Genomic DNA, 23,223 nt, shown 5'->3' on the forward strand with positions numbered 1-23,223 from the left:
CAGTTGCCCACAGGAAAAGCACTCAATTGTTTGTCTCTTTCCATTCCATCAAATTGGGGCAGCCTGTGGGTAAGCAGACTCTCTCCTCCTGGTTAGCGGACTGCATATCTTTTTGCTATCAGCAAGCAGGCATTCCACTTCAAGACCGTGTTAAAGCACACTCTGTCAGGGCCATGGCGACTTCAGTAGCGCACCTATGCTCGGTGCCGCTTCCTGACATTTGCAGAGCTGTTACCTGGAGTTCTCTCCATACCTTTACAGCCCAATATTGCTTAGACAAGGCCAGAAGACAAGATTCCATCTTTGGCCAGTCTGTCTTGTGCAACCTTTTTGCAACTTGACGTACCAACACCCTTCCACCTGCCCGTTAAGGTTCAAGATGCCCTCTATCAAATTTCACTCCAGTCATTGTGCCTATTGCATATCTTGGGTACATTTGTTGCATTTCTCGGACATCCTCAGCTTGGTACTCACCCATATGTGAGGACTACTGTCCTGTGAGAAAGCAAATGTTGCTTACTTGTAACAGGTGTTCTCACAGGACAGCAGGATGTTAGTCCTCATGAAACCCGCCCGCCACCCCGCGGTGTTGGGTTTGTTACGTTTTCTTATTTTATTTTTTGGCTCTTCCTGCAGCTTTTAACAAGACTGAAGGGGGACCCCTGCTGGCTGCAGGGTTAGTGCCATGCTGGGCATGCCCAGTAGGTGCCAGTCAAAGTTCTAGAAACTTTGACAAAAGTGTTCCGTGATTGGGCTCCATCCTGTAACGTCACCCATATGTGAGGACTAACATCCTGCTGTCCTGCTGTGAGAACACCTGTTACAGGTAAATAACATTTGCTTTTTAACAGCTAAGTTCTCGCCAGCTGAGAAAACCAGCTACAGGACCAAGGCACTCATCTGAAGGACCACGGAAATCACCTCAGGAATTCTCAGCTGGGGGAGGGACCATTTGGTATCACTGCAGGAGAGAGGGGCGAATTAAATCTTTTATTTCTCCTTCTAAAACTTGAAGCAATCCCCAGTAGGGAGATGCACGTGCACGATCTACTGGAGATGGGGAATACTGGCAGGTGATGTCACTGCAGGAGTATATATATACTGTGATGTCAGTTTTGCTCCATCTCCATCTGCTGGTAGAGGTGCATAACCCACTGGTTCAGAATTAATCTGTTTAGGCGCTAAGAAATTCTCCTATTTGTTGTGAAATGCTCATAGATGCATGGCTCCTCTCTGATATTAAGGATGGTTCTTGTGTAATCTTAGCTACATGTTTATGGGAATAAGTAAAGATATGTTTTCATTGTGTATCACTCATGTTGAGATAAAACAAATGTGACAATACTGTATCAAGAAAACCTCACAGAGTGATAAGTATACACAGAGACCTTCATTTTCAGTTTTTATTTTATTTTACCTGGGAATTTCAATGTTAGAACAAAAAAGAAATGAGTGAAAAATGACTTTTCTATTGATTTTTCTCCTATGTGCAATATCAAAGTCATTTTTCCACTAACTTTTTTTTTATCAAAAAAATTGCTAACACAGAAAAAGCTAACACAAAAAAATTGCTAGCAAAAAATTCATATGAAATGACACCATTGTATACCAATTTTTAAACCATGTGGTCCAATACAATCAAGACTGAATATTCATTTTTTATCAAATTGAATTAGGATCTTGTCATGATTTCCACCTCACGGAGAGGTCCCCACAATATCAAAGGTAAAAAAAAGTAATTGTTCAAAAACATGAGCGTCTTTTAAACAATGTACAACCAAGGGTGCATCAATGCGTTTATGCTACAAACAGCTCCAATATGTTGGGCTTGGGGGTGGACTCTTGTCCTGTGGCAGTGGAGATCTGCCTCCTGGTAGGGACCAGGAGGCAACTGCCCCCATGGGGCAGAGCATGGACGGAGACAGAGGCTAGGAAGAGCTTCACCACTGGAAGCCCGAGGTCTCCCCAGGAGGATCCCTATGGGCCTCTTGGACTTAGGTGGGCCTCGCAGGGTCTCCTGGGAGAGTGGAAGTCCGGCGTGCCCACAGACAGAAGGAGAGCACAGTCAGGTTCGAGACTGGAGGTCAGGTGGAACAAGGAGGACCAGAATAGTGTAGGTGATAACAAGGCTAGGAACAGAGCCAGAATCTAGAGATGAGGTCAAACAGGCAGAAGTCAAAGTCCAGGAGTCAGTCTGAAGAATGGTCAACAAAGCAGAGGTCAGGTACCGGAGGTCAGACGAAGTCACAGGCAGGCTGAGGTCAAGAGGCAGGCAGTAGACAGGCGAGTCAAGGAACAGACTGGAGTCAGAAGGCAGGCAGCAGGCAGGCAGGTCGAGGAACAGACTGGAATCAGGAGACAGGCAGGCAGGCAGACGGGTCAAGTAGCAAGCCGAGGTCAGTACCAGAGAGTCAGTCCGGAGGTATTACCTGGGAGACGAACAGGAACAGAAGGACGCTGGAACTAGGAAGCAGGAACAAGGCAGGAACAGAACTGGAACAGAAGGATCCTGGAACGAGACTTGGAAGAAGACAGGAGCAAGTATAAGTGTGGAGGCAATCTAGCAGAAGCTGACCCGATTGCCAAGGCAAGGAAGTGCAGGCAGGGACTTCCTTATAACAGAGAATCAATCAGGGCGTGCCGCGGAGCTAAGACCCGCCCTTGTCCCTACAAGAAGCCGGGCGGTCCGCACGCACAGGGGCGTGGACACCAGCGCCGAAGACGCCGTGCTCCGGTGTGAGGCATGGTGCGCAGTGGAAGGCCCAGTGACCGCCACCGCGGGACTCTGGGGCCTGGAAGTGCTAGCAGCTGCCGCTAGGGAGGCCAACCTGGGACCTGCCGAGGAACCATGAAGGTGAGCCGGCCCGTGCACGGGACGGGCGCGGACGGGGCACGTAACACAATATTCTGATATGCAAATCATCAGACCTCTTGTTGTTTTGCCAACAACTATTTTTGACAAGGGCACAAAACAAGAATATGGTGCACAACTTAGGGGTTATTCTAGACACATCTTTATCTATGTGTGACCACTTTAAAGCTGTAGTTAAATCTTTCTTCTTCCAATTAAGACTTCTACGCAGGCTTAAACCACTACTAGAACAGGTGTGATGAGTGTCATGATAGTGAATCCTTGTTGCTTTGGCATAGTTGATATAGACTCATAGGTGAACTTACGAGGCCTATGCCAACAGCTGGCGAATGCACCCTGATGCAGGTCAGACTGGAGCTTCACCTATACCAGCTGCCTCTCCCACAGGTTGAGCCCTTGGGTTCTGGCAGCTGACAGGACTTAGATGGATCCCTAGAGGTGGTGGAATGAGGAAGAGTTCAGAGGCATGCTGGGGTCAGAGCAGGCAGCAGACTAGAGAGATGAAGAACAGGCCAATGGTTGGGACAGGCAGCAGGCAAGCATAGGCAGGGCATAATGCAAGAGGTCAGGTACAGGCAGCAGATAAGCGTAGTCAGGTCCAGGTGGCAGGCAAGCATAATGTTACGAGCGCGCGCGGGCGCGGTCGTCTCGGGCGGGTGGTGAGCCCTTGGGCCACGGCAGGACCCCAGGAGGAGCCCAAGGCCACACCGTGGGAGGTGAGCTGAGCAGGCATGGTGAGCCAGGCAGGCAGGAACAGAAGCAGGGAGTCCGACCCTCAGCCGGACCTGCATGCCCATGGTAGCCAACACGGGGAAGTTGACTAATGAACGGTCCTCCGACTGTTCCCGGCCCTTTCGGACCTGCCGCAGGGAACGGCAATGGGCAGCAGGCCGGACAGAGGCGAGGGCAGACAGAGTCCTTAACAGAAGACATCAGACGGGGCAGAAGCAGGCAGAAGCAAGACGGAGACATCAGGACAAGGGCTGAAGCGGACACTGTAGACAAGGCTGGACGGAAACATTGCACTGTCCATCAGGGCGCCCTACTCAGCCCACCCGTGGGACTGAGTCGCGGACCACCCTGTCCCAGACGCGCCCTACACAGCCCAGGAAGGCTGGTCGCGGACCACGCTGAGAAGGAGGGTGCGGGGAAGACCCAGGCGAACAGGAACTCCGATGCTGGGATACTCACATCCGAAGCCCCCTCGGCTGGCAGAAACAGGAGCAGACATCAGGCAAAGACACTGGACTAGGAACCATGGAAGACCTGGATCAGCACGGTTACAGCCAACTGTAAGGCCTGATCGAAGGCCCCTTGCAAGTGAACAGGCAGTCCTTAAATACTGGAGGCAGAAGGCAACTCCCTGGGAGGAGCTTGCCAGGACCACCCACCGCTGGTCCTATAAGACAGGTGGAGAGCTGCGGGCCAGCCCCTAGGAGAAGGGCGTCGCCAAACAGGAAGTCCAAACGCAGAGGCATGCAAGCCACAGGCACAGCTAGGCCTCTCAGGCCCTGGAGCAAGTCCCGGATGGAACACAGGCGAGGCCCTGGCTTCAAGGCGGCCTCTGGAGGAAGGTAAGAGACCTCCTGTAGCGCAGCAGCAGGGGGGATCGCAACACATAATCAGTCCGGGTCAAGAGGTCAGGTCCAGGAGATCATGCCAAGGACAGATGAAGACACACAGAAGACATTGGACGAGGCAGGCTGGGCAAGGCAAGGCTGGAGCACAGGGACACAGGAACAACCAGGAAGTCAAGAACAAGTAGGAACATAGGACAACCAGGAATGCAGGAACAACACGTACTGCTACTAGGCAGGAGACATGTTGCTGAGGTGAGGAAATGCTCCAAGGCCCTTGCTTAAATAGCATGGTCAGACCAGGGCCAGTGCTAGCTTTTTTGCTGCCCTGTGCGAATGGGGGTGAGTGTGGCAGCTTGAGGGGTAGATGCGTGAGTCACCAAACGTAATAGTACGCCTCTCCAAAGTCCCTCCTTTGTTTTCTGGGCTTGGGTTTCCTGGGGAACCTCCATTGTAAGTCCCCTAATAGTTGTGGGGCTTGGAGGTTAGAAGCTGAATCCCAGGAGTTCTCTTTGGGGCCAAAGTTCTTCCAGAAGATTAAGTTCTGAATTTGGATCCTGACTATCCTGGAATCCAGGATTTCCTTGACTTTTTACTGGGTGTCCTTCTCAGCTGCAATTTCGGTGGGTTTGATGGATGGTCTGGCTGGCCAAGATAGGATGGCTGGTTTCAGCAAGAATACATGGAAGATACCATTAATCCAAAGAGTTGGGGATAACTTAAGTTTGTAGGCTACTGGCCCTAGCTGTCACATTACAGGTAAAGGACCCACAAATCTTGGAGCAAACTTCAGCAAAAATATTTTGAGGTGTAAGTTTTTGTACTAAGCTACACCAGATTCCCAGGCAATGTTTCTTATCTGTCTGCCTCTTAAAACATGCTGCCAATTGTTCCAGGAGGTTGTCTATCTTTTGAAGAGGTCCTGGAGTTTGCGCCCCATTACGTTGACTACAGGGCAGGTGACAGAAACCGGGATCAATTTAGGTGTGCAAGTGTGGTGGCCAAACATAGAAAGGTGAGGACCTGGTCGAGCTGTTCACATGATTATTGTGGCAGAACTCCACCCATGGACGAACTGATGCCCAATTGTCCTGGCATTGGTTTATGTAGACCCATAGCAAGGCCTTGAGGGTCTGATTTGTTCACTCGGTTTGCCCATTGCTCTGGGAGTGATAGGCCAAAGAAAAATCCAAGGTAATTCCGAACTTTTTGCACAGGCTTTTCCAGAAGTGGGCCGTAAACTGCACTCCTGAGTCCAAAAAGATGTGGAGGGAAAGCCCATACAGATGCTTCTACCCTTGAGCATCAACCTCCAATATGAATGGCTTGGAAAAGTCTGGGTGGTGCAGGTACGAGTCATGGGTGAATTCTTCCTGGAGACGCTGGAATGCTTGAATGGCAACTTCTTGGTATCTGAACCCTTTGTTGTAAGGGCGGCGAATGGTGCGGCCAGTGTAGAGTAGTCATGAATGAATTGCCTGTAATAATTTACAAACCTGAGGAAGCACTGCACAGCTTTAAGGCACACAGGATGGGGCCACTCCAGGATGGCTTTCAGTTTCTCTGGGTCCATGCATAGGCCTTGCCGAGAAATGATAGAGCCAAGGAATGGGAGTTCCTCCTGTTTGAAGTTATATTTTTCTAACTTTGCATAAAGGTGGTGTTCACGTAGCCTCTGGCAAACTTGCTTCACAAGATCTCAATGTTCCTGCAGAGATTTTGAAAAGAGTAGGATATTGTCCAGATATACCACCACATGGAAGTAGAGAAGATCCAAAAAAATCTTATTGACCATAAACTGAAAGACCGTGAGGGTATTGCATAACCCAAAGGGCATCACCAGGTTTTCATAATGTCCATCTCTGGTATTAAAAGTGGTCTTCAATTCGTTTCCCTCTCAAAACCTAATCAGGTTGTAAGCCCCCCTCAGATCAAGCTTGGTAAATATCTGTGCCCTTTGAGGCTGTCAAAGAGTTCTGTGTTCAGTGAGAGAGGATAATGATTCTTCTTGATAATTGCATTGAACCCATGATAGCCAATACAAGGGCGTAAAGAACCGTCTTTTTTCCCCATGATAAAGAATCTGGCCCCGGCTGGTGATGAAGAGCAAATAAACCCCTTGTCCAGATTTTCCTTGATATATTTGGGCATGGCCTCTGTTTCAGGTGCAGATAGTGTATAGACTCTACCCTTCGGTGGTACCATCCCCAGAATCAAGTCAATGGAACAGATATAGGAGCAAAATGGTGGCAGGATCTCCGCCTGTTGCTTGTTAAAAACATCTACATACTTTGCATACTGCAGTGGCAGACCTGGTAGCTCCAGGGTGACTGTCTGCGTGAGGTGCACTACAGATGAGACCTTGGCGAGACAATGCTCATGGCAGTGGTGGTTCCATCTGCCAATCTACAGCATACCCCAATAAATGTGGGGCTGGTTCGGCATGAACCAAGGTAAGCCTAAGATGACCTCTTTGACCACTTTGGGTAGCACATAAAAGTTGATCCGCTCTCTGTGCAGGAGACTTGTCTGCCTAAAGATCAGAATGGTAGCCCTCATGATTCATCCAGGTAAAGGTTCTTCATGAACAGAGATTGTGAGCACAGTATCCAACGGAATGGTCGGGATCCCATGGTGGTGCACCAAGGTGTCATGAATGAAACATCCTCCAGCGCCACTATCAAGGAAGGCTTGTGTATCCACATGGGTGTCCCCTTCCAAAAATGTAGCAGATTTGTGAGGCAAGACTTCCCTTGGGTAAATCCATGTTGGCTGTGTCCCATTAAGTTATGTCTATTTAAATGTTCTATGATTTTGATCTTTAGAATAGTTTCCATGATTTTTCTGGGCACTGAAGTCATGCACACCAGTCTATAGTTTCCTGGATCAATCCTGGAGCTTTTTTTAAATATCGGGTTTAGAGTGGCCACCTTCCAGTCTTCAGGTACAATGCATGATTTTAATGATAGTTTACAAATTATTAGTAATGGATCTGAAATTTCATTTTTTAGTTCTTTCAGAATCCTGGGATGTGTACTGTCTGGTCTGGGTGATTTGCTATTCTTCATTTTGTCAATCTGGCCTACTACATCTTGATTTGGTTCAGTTCATCTGAATCACCCTTGAAAACTGTCTCCAGAACAAGTATTACCCCAACATCTTCATTTGTAAACATCAAAGCAAAGAATTTATGTAGTCTTTCCATGATGGCTTTATCTTCACTAAGTGCCCCTTTAACCCCTCGATCATGTAATGGTCCAACTGATGCCCTTGCAGGCTTCCTGCTTGGGATATATTTTCTAAAGTTTTTATTATGAGTTTTTACCTCTGCGGCCAGGATCTTTCCAAATTCTTTCTTAGCCTGTCTTATCAGTAATTTACATTTAACTGTTCAATGCTCATGCTTTTTCCTGTTTTTTTTTTCATGAGGATCCTTCTTCCAATTTCTGAAAGAATTTTTTTGGGATAAAATAGCTATTTTCATGTCACCTTTTAACCAAGCTGGGAGTTGTTTGGCGTTCCTTCCACCTTTCTTAATATGTGGAACACATCTGGACTGTACTTCTAAGATGGTATTTTTAAACAATGTGCACTCCTAACCTTTGTACCTGCACTTATCAGTTTTTTTCTATCTTCCTCATTTTATCAAAGTCTCCCTTTTGAAAGTTTAGTGCAAGAGCTGTAGATTTACTTATTGTACCCCTATCAGTCATTAATTAAAATCTGATCATGTTTATGATCATGATTGCCAAGTGGCCCCATCACCATTACCTTTCTCACCAAATCCTGTGTTCCACTAAGAATTAGATCACTAATAGCTCCCTCTCTTGTTGGTTCCTGAATCAGTTGCTTCATGAAGCAGTCTTTTATTCCGCCCAGGAACTTTACATCTCTAGCATGTCCTGAATTTACATTTATCCAGTCAATATTGGGGTAATTGAAATTGACACCACTATACAACAACAGTTAATTGTTAAAGTGCAACGAGCTACACTTGTCTCACAAACAGACATCGCAAAAACCACAAAATTTTTAAATTTTTTTGTGCATAGAATTTATCTAGAACTGTGGACCATCATACCACCCTTGGTTGTTAGGCAGTAAGCCACACTTTCAACCACAACGGGTCATGTTTAATCATCGGTCCAGTAAAGTCTTTTTAATTGCTTCTAATTGCTACTTTATTAAATTTTCTCTTTTTCTTCTTTTTCTTTTATTGGTCCACAGTTCTAGATAAATTCTATGCACAAAAAAATTTAAAAATTTTGTGGTTTTTGCGACGTCTGTTTGTGAGGTAATTGAAATTGCCCATTATTCCTGCATTGCCAAATTGGTTAGCTTCCCTTATTTCTCTTAGCATTTCATCATCTGCCTTATCATTTTGGCCAGGTGGATGGTAGTATAGTCCTATCGCTATACTCTTCCCCAACATACATGGGATTGCTACCCTGGTGGTTCTGGATTTCAGCTTTCTACTTAAAAGCCTAAATTTGGTTTCTAGAACCTTCCTCATCTTTCTATGCCATTGGTGCCCACATTTACCTTAACAGCCAGCTCCTCCTCAGCACTGTCTAAATTCCTATCTAGGTGATATGTGAGGTCCACCACCTTTGCACCAGGCGGGCAAGCTAACAAGCGATCCTCATGTCCACCAGCCACCCAGCTATCTAGATTCCTAATAATTGAATCACCAACTCTAATGACCGACCTAACCTTTCCCTCTTGGGCAGTAGCCCTGGGAGATTTGTCCTTGGTGCAAGAGGACAATGCATCAACTACAGAGCAGGTCCTTGCTACAGGATCACTTCCTGCTACACCAGGGTGATGCTCTCCAACCAGATAACTTCCTCTTCCAAGGCAGCACCAGGGCTGCCAGACTGGAGTTGGTACTTGGCTACTGTGCATCTGAAGGTCTCCTCTATATACCCTCTTTGTCTGCCTCAAATCCTCAAGGTCTGCCACTCTAGCCTCCAGAGATTGGACTCATTCTCTAAGAGCCAGGAGCTCTTTGCACTGGGTACACACATACAACTTGTCACCAACAGGTAAAAAATCATAAATGTGGCATTCGATGCAAAAGACAAGAAGGCCCCCTCTTGATGCTGGACTGCTGCCCTCATCCTAATTTTGTTGAGTTTTTAGTTTAGCTAAGGTTGCTAAGAGAGTAGGAATTGATGAGTTAGAGTCCTTTAAATGTATTGGTATATTCCCTATTAATCTGGTAGTGAATTGCTAGGGGATAATTAAACTTTTGTTAAGGACTAGGACAATCCTGTGTTTTGGAAAAAGCCTAATTGACTTTTAATGTGAAAGTGTCTCTTTCCTATAAATCAAAGGATAAGCTAGGGGTGGGTGGAAGGGAAAGACAGACACTAGTATTACCTACTTTAGGCTTGTTTTTTTATTATAGGCAGGCTGGATGAGGCAAGGCAAGTTAGTCAGGATAAGGAAGAACTAGCAACACGCACTGCAAGGTAGAAGGACTTGTTGCTGAGGCACAGGGCTGCAATCTCAGCGATGCTTAAATAGGGCCAGCATGTGACGTTATCACAGGGTGCCCTGGAGATTTTCCCGCCAAAGACCCTTTAAATTTCAGTACCTGCCGCACATCTAAGGAGACCCAGGAGGAGAAGTCAGTGTTGGAGTGAATGAGGCTGGCCATGAGATGGGTCTGCGGCCAGCCAAACGTGACACAATGGTAATGCTCTCCAGAGAATCAAGCACAATTCCTATAGCCATCTATCCTTCAGACTCTGCTTTGAGGTCAGCCAAGGGTAGAGTGAGGATGCATGTCATGGAATTGTGACTTATAGGGGGTGGGAGCAAAGAGAGTGCGTGGGTCAGAGAGAGAGGAAGGGGATGTATGCTGAGATCATCTCTGGAGATGGGACAGGTGATGGTGAGTGGAATAAAGAGAGAAAGCTGTGGTGGTGGGGGGAGTGGAAGAGAGAAAGATGATACATATTATTCCATTCCTCCCCCCCCCCCCATCTCCTAATCAACAGCAATCTCAGGGTGACTACAACTCAAAAGTTCCTAGTTCTAGACCTCTCATGCAGACACCCCGCTTCATGAAAGGTCTAGAATGAGTAGATGTGAATTGGTTATTTACACTTTCAGAAAATAGGATTGGGGGGCATTCTATGAAGTTAGCAAGTAGCACATTTAAGACTAATCGGAGAAAATTCTTTTTCACTCAATGCACAATTAAGCTTTGGAATTTATTGCCAGAGGATGTGGTTAGTGCGGTTAGTGTAGCTGGGTTTAAAAAAGGTTTGGATAAGTTCTTGGAGGTGAAGTCCATTAACTACTATTAATCAAGTTGACTTAGGGAATGGCCTCTGCTACTACTGGCATCTGTTATAAATTGAAGGTGGATCCCTGTTCCAAGGTAGAGTCTGCGCTACCTAAAAGGAAATAATCCCCTTAGGTCTCTACCGTCGAAGGGCAACGCCAAATGCTGTAGCTGTAGAATGAAGACTTCGCCCTGGAAGCTCAAGTTCCCCCCAGGAGACGCCCGTAGGGACCCGGCCGCTGGGACTTAGGAGACTCCCTTGAAGACTGAAGAATGGTCTGGATGCAGGCGCCTCCTGCGGGTCGTGGGTTCCAGACGGCTGGCGCCTCCAGCAGGTCGTAGTAATCTTGAGGACAGAGTCACAGAATAGTCCAAAGCCGGTCCGAGGGTTCGGTACACAAGAAGGGTCGAAGTCCAGGCCAGGATCAAAACAGGAGAAGGGTCCGAAGCCAGTCCAGGATCAAGCCAGAGAAACACGAATGCCAGTCCAGAAGTCAGAAGCCAAGAGTCAATCCACGGAGCAGGGAAGCAGAGCGGGACGAAGAACAAGAAGCTATGAGCCAAACTCAGCCAGGAACCTTGATACCAAGGCAAGGTCTGGGAATCAGACCTTGCCTTAAATGCAGGAAGTCGAGGGAGGAGTCTCAGGAGGAGCCTTGACAATTTCCTGTCATGGCTCCTTTAAATTTCCTCTTCAGCTGCGCACGCAGCTCTAGTATAGGCAGAGGCAGAGGGGGAGGAGTCAGCCTGGCCGAGGGAACCATGCAGCCGGGCTAGCAGCGATCGTGGCTGTGAAGACCAACATAGGAGCGGCTGCCTGCCACAGCAGGCGCCTCGGGACTGCCCGACCCTTCGGGTAAGGTCCGCATTGCCGCGGCCGCCGACCCGACCCTGGTTGCGGCCCGCCGCAGCTGGCGGCCAAGACACCCGGCCCCGGACCGTCACAGCGGCCCGCCGCGGCCAGTGGTCTTAACAGCATCAGTAGCATGGGATCTTCATGGTGTTTGGATACTTGCCAGTTTCTTGTGGTCTGGTTTGGCCTCTGTTGGAAATAGGTTGCTGGGCTTGATGGACCGTTGGTCTGACCAAGCATGGCAATTTCTTATGTTCTTATGCTGTCGCACATATCACACAGACCAGAAGACAGAAGGATCACCCTCTGGGGTCCACATATAGTGCAGTACTTCCCATGCTGGCCCAACAATTCAGCATTCAATGCTTGGGAAAAAACCAGGGCACTCACCTGCTGCTCTCCTGCACAGTGCACAGGTGGGAAACAGGCTCTGATCGCACTACTACTCTTCCTGAGCTGTGTGAGAAAACTCTTCAGCTCCAACGTTGCCTCCCACATGGCTCACAACAGTTCCTGCACCACGGGGAACTAAAAATAAATCTCTTCCTCCCTCCTCCGTGGCTCAGTGGTATTGTTCCAGCTCACAGAGGCTTCTGCTCTCTGCAGCTGCAGCCTCTAACTGCTCCTGCTTTTATTTTTTATTTTCTTCAACATATTGTAAAGAAACAACTGCTCAGACAGAAAGGAAAGAAATACTTCCCTGACAGGAGCTCTGCGGCAACATCCAAAGGGAGGAGAAGGGCAGATCTGAGGAAGCCAGCCCCACTTGCTATCAGAATTCTTTGTCCACCGGATGCAAGCTGACAGAAAAGGGTCACCAACCCTTCTTGCCCTACTCCACCAGGGGGATAGCCTCCTGGGAGCAATGTCCTCTTCTAAGATGTCCGACCTCAGGTTAGAAACCCCTACCATCTGCTGGAGACAGAGAATACTGGGAGACTGCAGGTTTCACACTGGCTTAATACTGCTATAAAAATACACATTCCAGAACAAAACTTACAACTTACGATCGGCCAACAAAGATTTATCATCTATCCCCTCAGTAAGATTTGCACAGTTAACTCAAGTAAGAGATAGGGCAATTTCTCTAGCTAGTCCGAAAATATGGAACTCTCTACCTGTTAAAACCCGCATGCAACCAAACCTAAATTCTTTCAAGAAGGTCAAACATGGCTATTTAGGAAGGCTTATTCTGATAGCAAATGAAAGACCTACAAGTCTTTCCCATCAATTAACTGGCACTATTTTACAGTGTTACTATTAACAAGATCTAATCTTTGGCTAATTATGTATATGTATTTTACTATCTGTGGTGTCCTTTTAACATTTGATGTTGTCTTTTATTCATTTATTTTAAATCATCTTTTAATTTTGACATGTATTTTAGTTTGGTTTTTTTTAATTGGATATAATTTTATATTATTGTTGTAAACCTTTTTGATGGCATTTACCGAATGACGGTATGTAAAACCAGTAAATAAAATAAATAAATTGAAAGAATTTGTTATTGGATATTTTCATTAACTTTCCATCTTTACTCAGTAAAAGTTAAGTTGCTTCCAGTGTTATTATTACTGCTGTTTACCATTATGTGATTATTACTGCTGTATACAATAGACTTTAGTACTAAATTAAATACAATCAATGCTGAGGCCCTAGAAAATTAGTCTCTCCCCCCTCCCCTCTCAAGCAATCCTGACCACTCACCTACTACAATAGCTTGGAAAGAAGTAAAGTAAAACCTATATTTGAAATATTTATTTATTTATTTTATTTATTTATTTAAAACTTTTCTATACTGACGTTCATGACTCCACATATCACATCGGTTTACATCGAACCAAGGTTAACAATAATAATAATATTACACAGAACAAGGGTTACCTCGAACGGGGGTTAAAAAATAATAATAATATTATATAGAACAGAGGATTACATAGGGATGAGGGTTATGAAATATGGCCTCTGCGATCTTATATCTGAGACTACCAGCACACCTGGGTAATTCATATCAAATGAGGACTTCTAATTTTTTTTTTTAATTTATAGTCCACACTCCATGCAATTGTGCTGCGTTACAATATGCACAAGCAAAAATAAAATTTAAAACACAGTATAAGCCAGAACAGAGCCAATTGGGTTGCAATTAAAAATGCAATTAAATTTGCATTGTTCTCCGTCAATTTTTGTTTTGCCTTTTTTTCCCCGAATGGCTAGGTATGTATCCTTAAGGCCTATTTTCTGGGTCCCTCCCTAGTAGTGATCTAGTGTAGCTTAATCATCATGTATGATTTTTCTTGTATTATTTGTTTGGATAATTGCCAGGTTCTTGTGGCCTGGTTTTGGCCTCTGTTGGAAACAGGATGCTGGGCTTGATGGACCCTTGGTCTGACCCAGCATGGCAATTTCTTACGTTCTTATGTTCTCGTATTGATATCTTGTTTTTCTTATTCAAATGTATTTATTTATTTAACATTTTTTATATACCGAAGTTCTAGCAACAATGTTGCTAATCACTTCGGTTTACATATAACATTGGAGTGACTTAACAAGTGTGTCTTACATGGAACAGGAAAATGAACTTGGAGAAAATTGAATAAATACTAATAACAAATAACATTAAAACAACAACAGTAGTAATAGAAAAGTTATATACAGGCGAATTAAAATGAATCAATTATGAATTAGGTATCTGCAAAATAGACAAGAGGGATTGGAAAATTAATTCTTTAGTTGTTAATCTAAGAGGTATTATATTGCATAGACCTGGAGGAGGGCTTTGTGAATAGTACTCAATCGTAGGCTTGAGAGAAAAGCCAAGTTTTAAGTCTTTTTTTAAAAGTGAGGGGGCATTGTTCAAGCCTGAGATCTGATGGTAGAGAGTTCCAGTGGATCGGACCTGCAGTGGAGAAGGCTCTTTTGTTTGATGAAATTTTGAGTGGAGGGGTTTTCAGAGAGCCTTTTTGCGCAGTTCTCAGTGGACGGGAGGAAGTATGTCATGTATTTGGCTTTGTGTAAACTTACTATAGTAATAAAATGTCCGACAACGCTGTAGAACATGGAAAAGCACGATCAACCACGATTCTTTTGCGTTGTCATCTGGGCAATTATATTTACCTGTTACTTGGTTACAAATTACACCTATAATTTACTGTATTGGTCTCTCTATCTATGAGGGATTAAAAAAAAAAAAAAAGCTGAGCAAACCAGGTCCTTTCTTTCATTAGCGCTTTGCTTCTATTTTTTTTGTTTCGCGGTATTTTTTCCCGCTCTGCTATTGGTCGACATAAACCCAGCTCGCGTGACCTCATCAGTTCCGCGTAACTATTGGCCAGCGTCAAGGACAATGAAAGGCGACTAAGCCATGGTGTCAATCTTCTTCCTTTTCCTTTTTCTCTCGCCAACCAATAGGCTGCCTTGCATTGTTCTCCGTCAACAAGCCGGTCAGCGCTTCACTGTTATTGGTTCGACTGTCTGTCGAGGAGGCGGGAGAAGCGGAGTTTGGCACGCTGATTGGCCGCCGCAGTTTGGCGCCAGATTTCGGGCGCAGGCGTGAAAGTGGGCGGGTGCTAACGGATGGGGCCGGGACTCGCGGGAGAGTGGCTTCATGACGTCACTTGAAGCTGGATGAAAAGAAGTGCAGGCGGCTGATAGCAGCGGCGCGTTCTTTTCGGTGCAGCTTTCATTCGCTAATGGGCAGTAGAAGGCCTTGGCGGGTTTATAGTTACGTGCCCCCGAAGTGGTTCACCCTTGAAGGTAGTAGTGATCTCTTCGGTCATCTTGCTTATAGCGTGCGGGACATGCGGTCTCTCCTCTGACCGGCAGGGTTTTTCCTAGCACCCGCGGTATCTGCACGCCCCACGTGAACCGCGGGGGTTTTGGTTTGTGTTGGCAGGCGCCGGGTCTCGGGCCCTGCTCTCCTGTTCCGCGGTTCCCTCTTCTCCTGGACTCTCCTCGCACGCTTGCTGCCGCCATGGACGCGGAGCAGAGCGGTGCCGAAGGCCGAGGTTCCCCGGTCCCGCTGCTGCCAGCCCTGAAATCCTTCTTCAGCCGGGAGGCGGCGGTGCTGTCCCCGGTCACCAACCTGACGCTGACTCTGGACAGGCTGGACGTGCTGAGCAGGTAACGCTGGTGGTCTCGCCTGCCCTCCTCCTTGCTGGAGCCTGTTTTGTTTATTTACGAACCTCGGCCTCTCTTCTTGGCCAGGGTTCCGATCAGCAGTTGCACTGGATGGCGGTCAGGGTCAGTACCTTGGGCTGGACTTGTCCCGTTCAACTGGAGAGCGAAGAGACTTTCTAGACCGCCCGGCCCTCCGGGTGAGAGCTCTTGTACTGCTGCATCGTTTCTGCAGGGTTTAGGTGGGACACCCTGACCGCGGTCCAGCCCGCTTGCTTTGGATGGATGACATACAGGGCTGCTTTTTTTTTTTTTTTTTTTTAGATAAAAAGGAAGTGTAGCTGGGGATAGAGGGAACGGAGAAAGGGTCAGGGCCAGATGTGAAATGCGAAGGCACCAGGACCTGGTTGTAACCCCTCCCGCCTCCCCATTCTCTCGCTCTCAATCCTAACAACATAGTTGAACACGCGTTTCCTCCTTACCCCAGCGACCTTCTATCCCTGTTTCCCACCAGTGCTCAACCCCTTACTGTTCACCTCCCAGAACTGATTTACACAATCATGTCTACGCCACTTTCTGGAAAATGTCAGAGCACCATTCTAGATTGCTCTTTCAGAAACTAAGCCATTGGTTTAGCACAAATTTTAAACTTGTGAGCAGTAGCATAGTAACCAGGGTTGAGGTCTCGATGATTGGCATTACCCACAAGTTTCAAACTTCAACCCTTTGTCAGTTCTTTAGGCTGCAGTGCTGCTGCAGGGTCCTACCGCTCCCCCATTTTGTAGTGGTTTAGTGGTAGTACTGCCAACCCAGACCTGGTATCTATCTGGTTTCCATACTTAAGTTTCTGCTTCTCAAGCAAACTAGGGATGTGGTATGCCCATTCACCCATGCCTCCCCAATTTGCAATGCACACGTGCCTGTTCTGGAGGGAACTGCAGCCTAACTTCTAGCCATGAGTTTTCTCCCAGTAGGAGAGGGAACCATGGTTCAAGTATGATGAGTCTTCATTTGCAGCTACCCAGGTAGTTGTGAATGGAGACTAATGGGAATTGAGTCTTATACCTGCTGTATCTTCAGTAGCCAACTCCCCAGTATCTCAATACCACCATCAAAAGCACAACATTTTGAATCTGTTGCTGTTTCCAAAATAGTTTCCTCCTTTGGTAGCTAAGAAATGTTCATTTATAGTTATCTTAAAATTTAGGCTGCCTTAAAAAAAATATTGATTTTATTTTAGCTCAAACAATATATGGTTTTGATGTAGAGCTGCAACAGATATGAAGTGGAACATGTGGCTTGTAAACTCCTCCCATGCATAAATTTTTTATTGCATCTGGTTGCTCTGATCCAGTGTTAGTACAGGGTTACTGTTCTCTTACTAACGTTTGCATAAAATCTGTTAATTCTATTTTGAATCCTTTGCAGCCCTCATGAAACTCCTAAGAAACTGCCATTGAGGGGCAGTATTGGTTTCCAGAGAATGGGGTCTTCAGATTCTACAGATACAGGTTTGTTAAATCCAAATAATGGGAAAAACAGCAAAATACCATAAAATGCAAGTTTAGTTAAGTTCAATTTAAATGCTATTTCTTGTACGACAAGAGGATTGGTAATTGTAAATTTATGCACTGAAAATCTGACAATGTGAAATTGTGTGCTACTACAACTTGAACTTCTGCTTCCAGTGTTTGGGTTAGGTCTGTGGATGCTGTGGAGGTAGTTCACAGCCCCTTGATGGGGGAAGAAAAAATATAAGAACATAGGAAACTGCCATGCTGGATCAGACCAAGGGTCCATCAAGCCAACATCTGTTTCCAACAGAGGCCAAGCCAGGCTACAAGTACCCAAACACTAAGCAGATCCCATGCTACTGATGCCAGTAACAGGTAGTGGCTATTCCCTAAGTCTACTTGACTGATAGCAATTAATGGACTTCTCCAAGAACCTTTTAAACCCAGCTGCACTAACCATATCTGGCAACAAATTCCAGAGCTTCATTGTGCGATGAGTGAGAATTTTCTCCAATTAGTTTTAAATATGCTACTTGCTAACTTCAGTGTTCCTTAGTCCTATTATCCGAAAGAGTAAATAACAGAATCTCATTTACCCGTTCTACACCTCAAGATTTTAAAAACCTTATCATATCCCCCCTCAGCTGTCTCTTCTCCAAGCTGAAAAGCCCTAACCTCTTCAGCCTTTCCTCATAGGGGAGCTGTTCCATTCCCTTTATCATTTTGGTCACCATTCTCTGTACCTTCTGCATTGCAGCTATATCTTTGAGATGTGGCGACAAGAATTGTACACAGTACTTAAGGTGTGGCCTCACCATGGAGCAATAGAGGCATTGACGTTTTCCAGTTTATTCACCATGCCCTTCCTGATTTCTAACATTCAGATCGATACTCTAAGGCCGCGGTAGAAACAGTGCGGCAGTGTCAGGCGCACCCTCGCTCCCCGCACGCACAGTTCTCTTCACCTACCGCTCGATACTCTCTTCAGATTGCATGCAAATGCATGCCGCGGCTGCGAAGCCTTAGGCAAGCGTTAGGCCCGCGCAACCCATTTTACTGTATAGAGCGCCTATACAGTATCCTGGGTTCGCGGGTCTAACGCTTCACGGCCGCGCTGGTATCTGTTATTTCAAATGTCATTTCAAATGACATTTGAAATGACAGGTACCAGGAAGTGGACAGTTATGTCCCCCGATGCTCAGCAAACTTTCCCCCAGCCCCCGCTTACCTGCCCTGGCCCTGTCCGGTCTCCGGTCCAGCCCCAGTCCGGTCTCCTGCAGCCCCGTCCGGTCCCCTCCTCCCGAAGCAAAAAAAACCGAAAAAGTAGCAAGGCTCGGGCCTGCTACGGTAGTCCCTTCTCCCTTCTCCTCTCCTCCCGATTTCGGCGCTCAAGGCGGCCGGGTGGGCAAGCATTCATCCAGGCAGAGGGAGCCGGAGGCCGTTTTCGCCGCCGGCTCCCTCTGCCTGGATGAATGCACGGCCCCCGCCGGCAGTGAATGAATGCCCGTGCGATTTTGGCGCTCAAGGCAGTCACATGCATTCATTCACTGCCGGCGGGGGCCGTGCATTCATCCAGGAATTAACTGCAGATAAGGTATCTGAAATATTTAATTCTTTAAGAGCCTCTGGAAGAGTTTTTTTTTTTTTTTCTAGGATATCACTAGAACTATATTTTATAAATTTAATGCATTTAACCTTGTTGTGGGAATGGAGATAAGTCTACTTGTAATTTAGTTTTAATTAATTTATGATCAGACCAAGGAATAGAGGTGGTGGTAGGGGGAGATGAGAGATTTTGTTATTGATAAATATAAGATCTAAACTATGTCCTGATTTTTGAGTTGGGGATTTGACTATTTAAAGCCCATAGCCATTAGGGTGTTAAGGAAAAGTGGAATTAATGGATGAAGGAATGGTTTCAATCAGAGCATCTGGAATTTTATTAAGTCAGCCTGGAGGAGCATATACCAATAAAATTTGCAGAGATTTAGATTTAAATAAGCTTATTTCAATGGGTAATAAGGAGTTGATTGGGACCATCATAAATCTAAATTTTTTAGCAGATAAACATAAGTCCACCACCCTTTTTTTGGTCTAGGAATTGAGAAAATATTATAAATATTAGTTGGTAGTTGATTAGGGGGATATCTGAGTTGTTTTTTTTTTAACCAAGATTCTGTGACTCAAACGATGTCTGGGTGTTCAGTTAAAAGGTCATTAATGGGAATTTTTTTAGTTATGGAATGAATATTTAGGAGAAGGAGGGAGAGGACAGAGAAGCTGGCAACTTGCAAATTCTGAGAAATGGGGACAGGAATAAGCCTTCTGGGAAAAGTTTTTGAAAATTTGTTTTACCTGTTTAGGTGAAAGACATTGGTTGTAAATAGGGTGACTGGAATTAACAATTCGTTTGTAATGTGGTGATACTCCATGGAAGGGAAGGCAAGGTATATAAAGGGGATTAAATGAGGAAACAAACACTATGCATTAGTTATAACGTAATTAAATATATTCAATAATGAGGTAGTAATGTGAGCAAGGGAAATATGAGCAAACTACTATCAAATTATTAATACTTCAATAACAAAATAAATATGGCAAAAGAAATCTTAAACAAAATATTGGTGGTCAGTTATTAAATCTTGCACGAAGGGGTGCACAATTTGTCGCACCCCTTCCACGCCTGGCGTGTGCCTCTGTAAGGATTCTTTTTTAAATTAAAAGAATGCTGATGTCACGGTGGGTGTTACCGGTGAAGACGTTGAGAAAATAAAAAAATCACTTCTCTTCTCCCTTATTTTAGTTGCCCTGAGCCTGCCTCAGATCTCTTTAGCATTTAGGTGAAATGGTCATTTTGTATAACTGAATGTGACCCCCCCCCTCAGGAAAGTTTTAGTGATATCCACTTCCTCAAACTAGCCATACTGGCATTTTGTAAGGTAGTAATACTATGCAGGAGGAAAGATCCGCCAGGATCCAAATACATAAGTATTTTAACTTATGTTCTGCCTGCTTTAAATCAAGGGGGCTGTCCAATTTCACGTACTCCAAGGGCCTATAGCCATGGCTTCAGATTTGTCCAAATTAAGTTTCAAACCAGCTATGGTACCATATTGTGAAATGGTTTGTAACAAGGTGGAGAACTGGAGTTGAGCCTCCATAAGGTGAACCAGCAATTACAAAAGCTGCAACTTTAAAAGTATGGTTCCTAATTGTAACCCCTGTAACAAAAGGGTCTAAGGAAAACACACAAGCAGAGTGGACAGCCCTGTCGTGTGCCCCATTGTAGTGGAAAGGCATCTGAAAAGGTGCCATTAACCAAAATACGTGCACTAGGGTTCCAGTACAGAATAGGAATACAATCCAGAAAGCTACCTCGAAACCCATATTTCCCAAGCACAACAAACAATTCCAATTTACCCCATCAAATGTCTTCTTGGCATCAAGACTGATAAGTACAGAATTTCAAGTTAGAATTTCTGCAGAGAATGGGGCCACCGAAGCTAACACTTTATGCACATTAGTCACAGCATTTCTTCCTTTTATAAAACCCGCCTGCTCGGGAGAGATTAAAAGGGGAAGACGTTTAGACAGTCTATCTGCTAACGTCTTTGCCATCAACTTAACCTCAGAGTTCAATAAAGAAATTTGGCAGTAAGAGCTGGTCACCACCTTATCCCTCCCTGGTTTCGGTAGAACTATGGTCGCTGTGTTAGTCTCCTTAGGTAGGACACCCTGGTGTAATGAAGGTTCATACATTCTCCCCAAGGGATGGCTAATGTTAAGTAGAATCTTATAAAACTCCCCATGCAAACTATTGGGGCCTGGTGCCTGTTTAACATGGGAGTACATTTCAGTAAACATGAAAGGGGAATTCAGTGAATGCAACTGGTAGTCCTGGGGATTTCTGCACAGATGGTGTGCTAAACCAGCTCTGTTCCCAGGCATCTGTGTCTTATGGAGCAAATTAGAGTAGGGCATAAAATGTCTGGGGTTTTTTGTCCCCCATCCCAACCCTTTAAATTTAACTACAACCCCCCCCCCCAAGACTTGCCAAAAGTCCCTGGGGGTCCTGAGCAATCTCCTGCACTCGGGCCGTCGGCTGCCAGTATTCAAAATGGCGCCAATAGCCTTTGCCCTTACTATGTCACAGGGGCTACTGGTGCCATTGGTCAGCCCCTGTCACATGGTAAGAGCACAATGCTCAGACGGCCCAAGTGCAGGAGACCCCCAGAACTTTTGCCAAGTCTTGGGGGAGGGTGGGAGGTTGTAGTTAAATTTAAAGTGTTTGGAATGTGGACAAAAACATTGGTTGTGTTTTGGTTTCTCCACTTTTGGGGGAAGTACCTCTTATGGAGCCAAAAATACAGTAGTTGCGATGGAGAAGGGCAACCAAAATGTTAAAGGGAATGGAACTGCTCCCCTATGAGGAGGGCTGTTCAGCATGGAGAAGAGATGGCTGAGGGAGATATGATAGAGGTGTGTTAAGATCATGAGGTCTTGAAAGAGTAGATGTGAATCAGTTATTTATGCTTTTAAATAGGCACTCCATGAAGTTGGGAAGTAGCACATTTAAGACTAAAGAAAATTCTTTAATGCAATGCACAATTAAGCTCTGGAATTTGTTGCCAGAGGATGTGGTTAGTGCAGTTAGTGTAGCTGGGTTCAAAAAAGGTTTGGATACATTCTTGGAGAAGTCATTAAGTGCTATTAATCAAGTTGACTTGGGGAATAGCCTCTATTACTGGCATCAGTAGCATGGGATCTTCTTGGAGTTTGGGTCCTTGCCAGGTTCTTGTGGCCTGGTTTGGCCTCTGTTGGAAACAGGATGCTGGGCTTGATGGACCCTTGGTCTGACCCAGCATGGTAATTTCTTGTGTTAAATTCATGGAGTGGTTTTTAACTGTAAATTCTGTTATAAACTTAATCAAGGACCCATCATATCTATCTTGAGCAACAACTGCCCCTCTAAGAATTCCTGCAGTGACTATGCCAAATATGTCAGAAAAAATAACTAGGCTAAAATATCAATTTTCTGCAGACTCACTGACCAGAGATCAAGAAGAAAATCATGAACCACATTTGACAGAATATCTAAACTACAAATCACAAATCTCTCAAATTAAAACCTGCAAACCACCCTCTAGACACCATCCCAGCTAGCTCCTTAAAACTAATTCATAGCACAATCACTCAACAACCACAACATTAATCTCTCGGAAGGTCTAGTCCCAGACAGGGCAAAACAAGCAGTGATAAAACGTGTCCTAAATAAAACAGGCTGTATTGACAAGTGGGGAAAATTATCAATGGTATCTAATGGTGCAATAATCAAGCCAGTATTAAAGAAAAAAAACAGTGACCCAAATATACTAAGTAACTACAGACCAGTCTCAAACCTTTCCCTACTTGCCAAATTGATAGAAAAAACAGTTCAAAAACAACTAACCGAACATCTTGACAATAACATACTATACCCCTCACAACATTGTAAACCGGGGTGATATGTATATTATACACATTGTAAACCGGGGTGATATGTATATTATACAGGAACCTTCGGTATATAAATCCGTAAATAAATAAATAAATACACATGGCTTTAGAAAACACTATAGTACCGAAACATTACTAACCTCCCTAACTGATAATGTTCTACGAGGATTTGATAATGGGAAACACTACATCATGATACTATTAGATCTATCTGCAGCGTTTGACACAGTAAACCATAACATACTGCTAAAACGATTAGAAGAAATGGGTCTACAGAACAAAACATTGAAATGGTTCAGATCATACCTAAACAATAGATTCTTCCAAGTACAGATTAAAAACAAAATATCAGACAAAATTGAGCTAAAAACAGGAGTACCCCAGGGATCCACACTTTTGGTGACACTAACATCTACATGCTGCCTCTATGCCACCTCCTAGCTGGAATAGGCATCATACACTACATATACGTTGACATTCAACTTCTATTACCCATAGAA

General features: G+C 45.1%; 1 protein-coding gene across 1 annotated transcript in view; it reads left to right on the plus strand.

The window, feature by feature from the left end:
* The first annotated feature begins 15,176 nt into the window (after positions 1-15,176).
* Positions 15,177-23,223, plus strand: part of CDC25A (cell division cycle 25A) — a 130,724-nt gene continuing 122,677 nt past the window's right edge. Inside the window, exons 1-2 of the mRNA XM_029588162.1 lie at positions 15,177-15,719; positions 17,142-17,224. Of these exons, the coding sequence (XP_029444022.1) occupies positions 15,571-15,719; positions 17,142-17,224 (232 nt within the window). The 5' untranslated portion in view covers positions 15,177-15,570. The remainder of the gene's footprint in view (positions 15,720-17,141; positions 17,225-23,223) is intronic.

Source organism: Rhinatrema bivittatum, chromosome 2 (genome assembly GCF_901001135.1).
Source record: "Rhinatrema bivittatum chromosome 2, aRhiBiv1.1, whole genome shotgun sequence".
Taxonomy (NCBI): Eukaryota; Metazoa; Chordata; class Amphibia; order Gymnophiona; family Rhinatrematidae; genus Rhinatrema; species Rhinatrema bivittatum.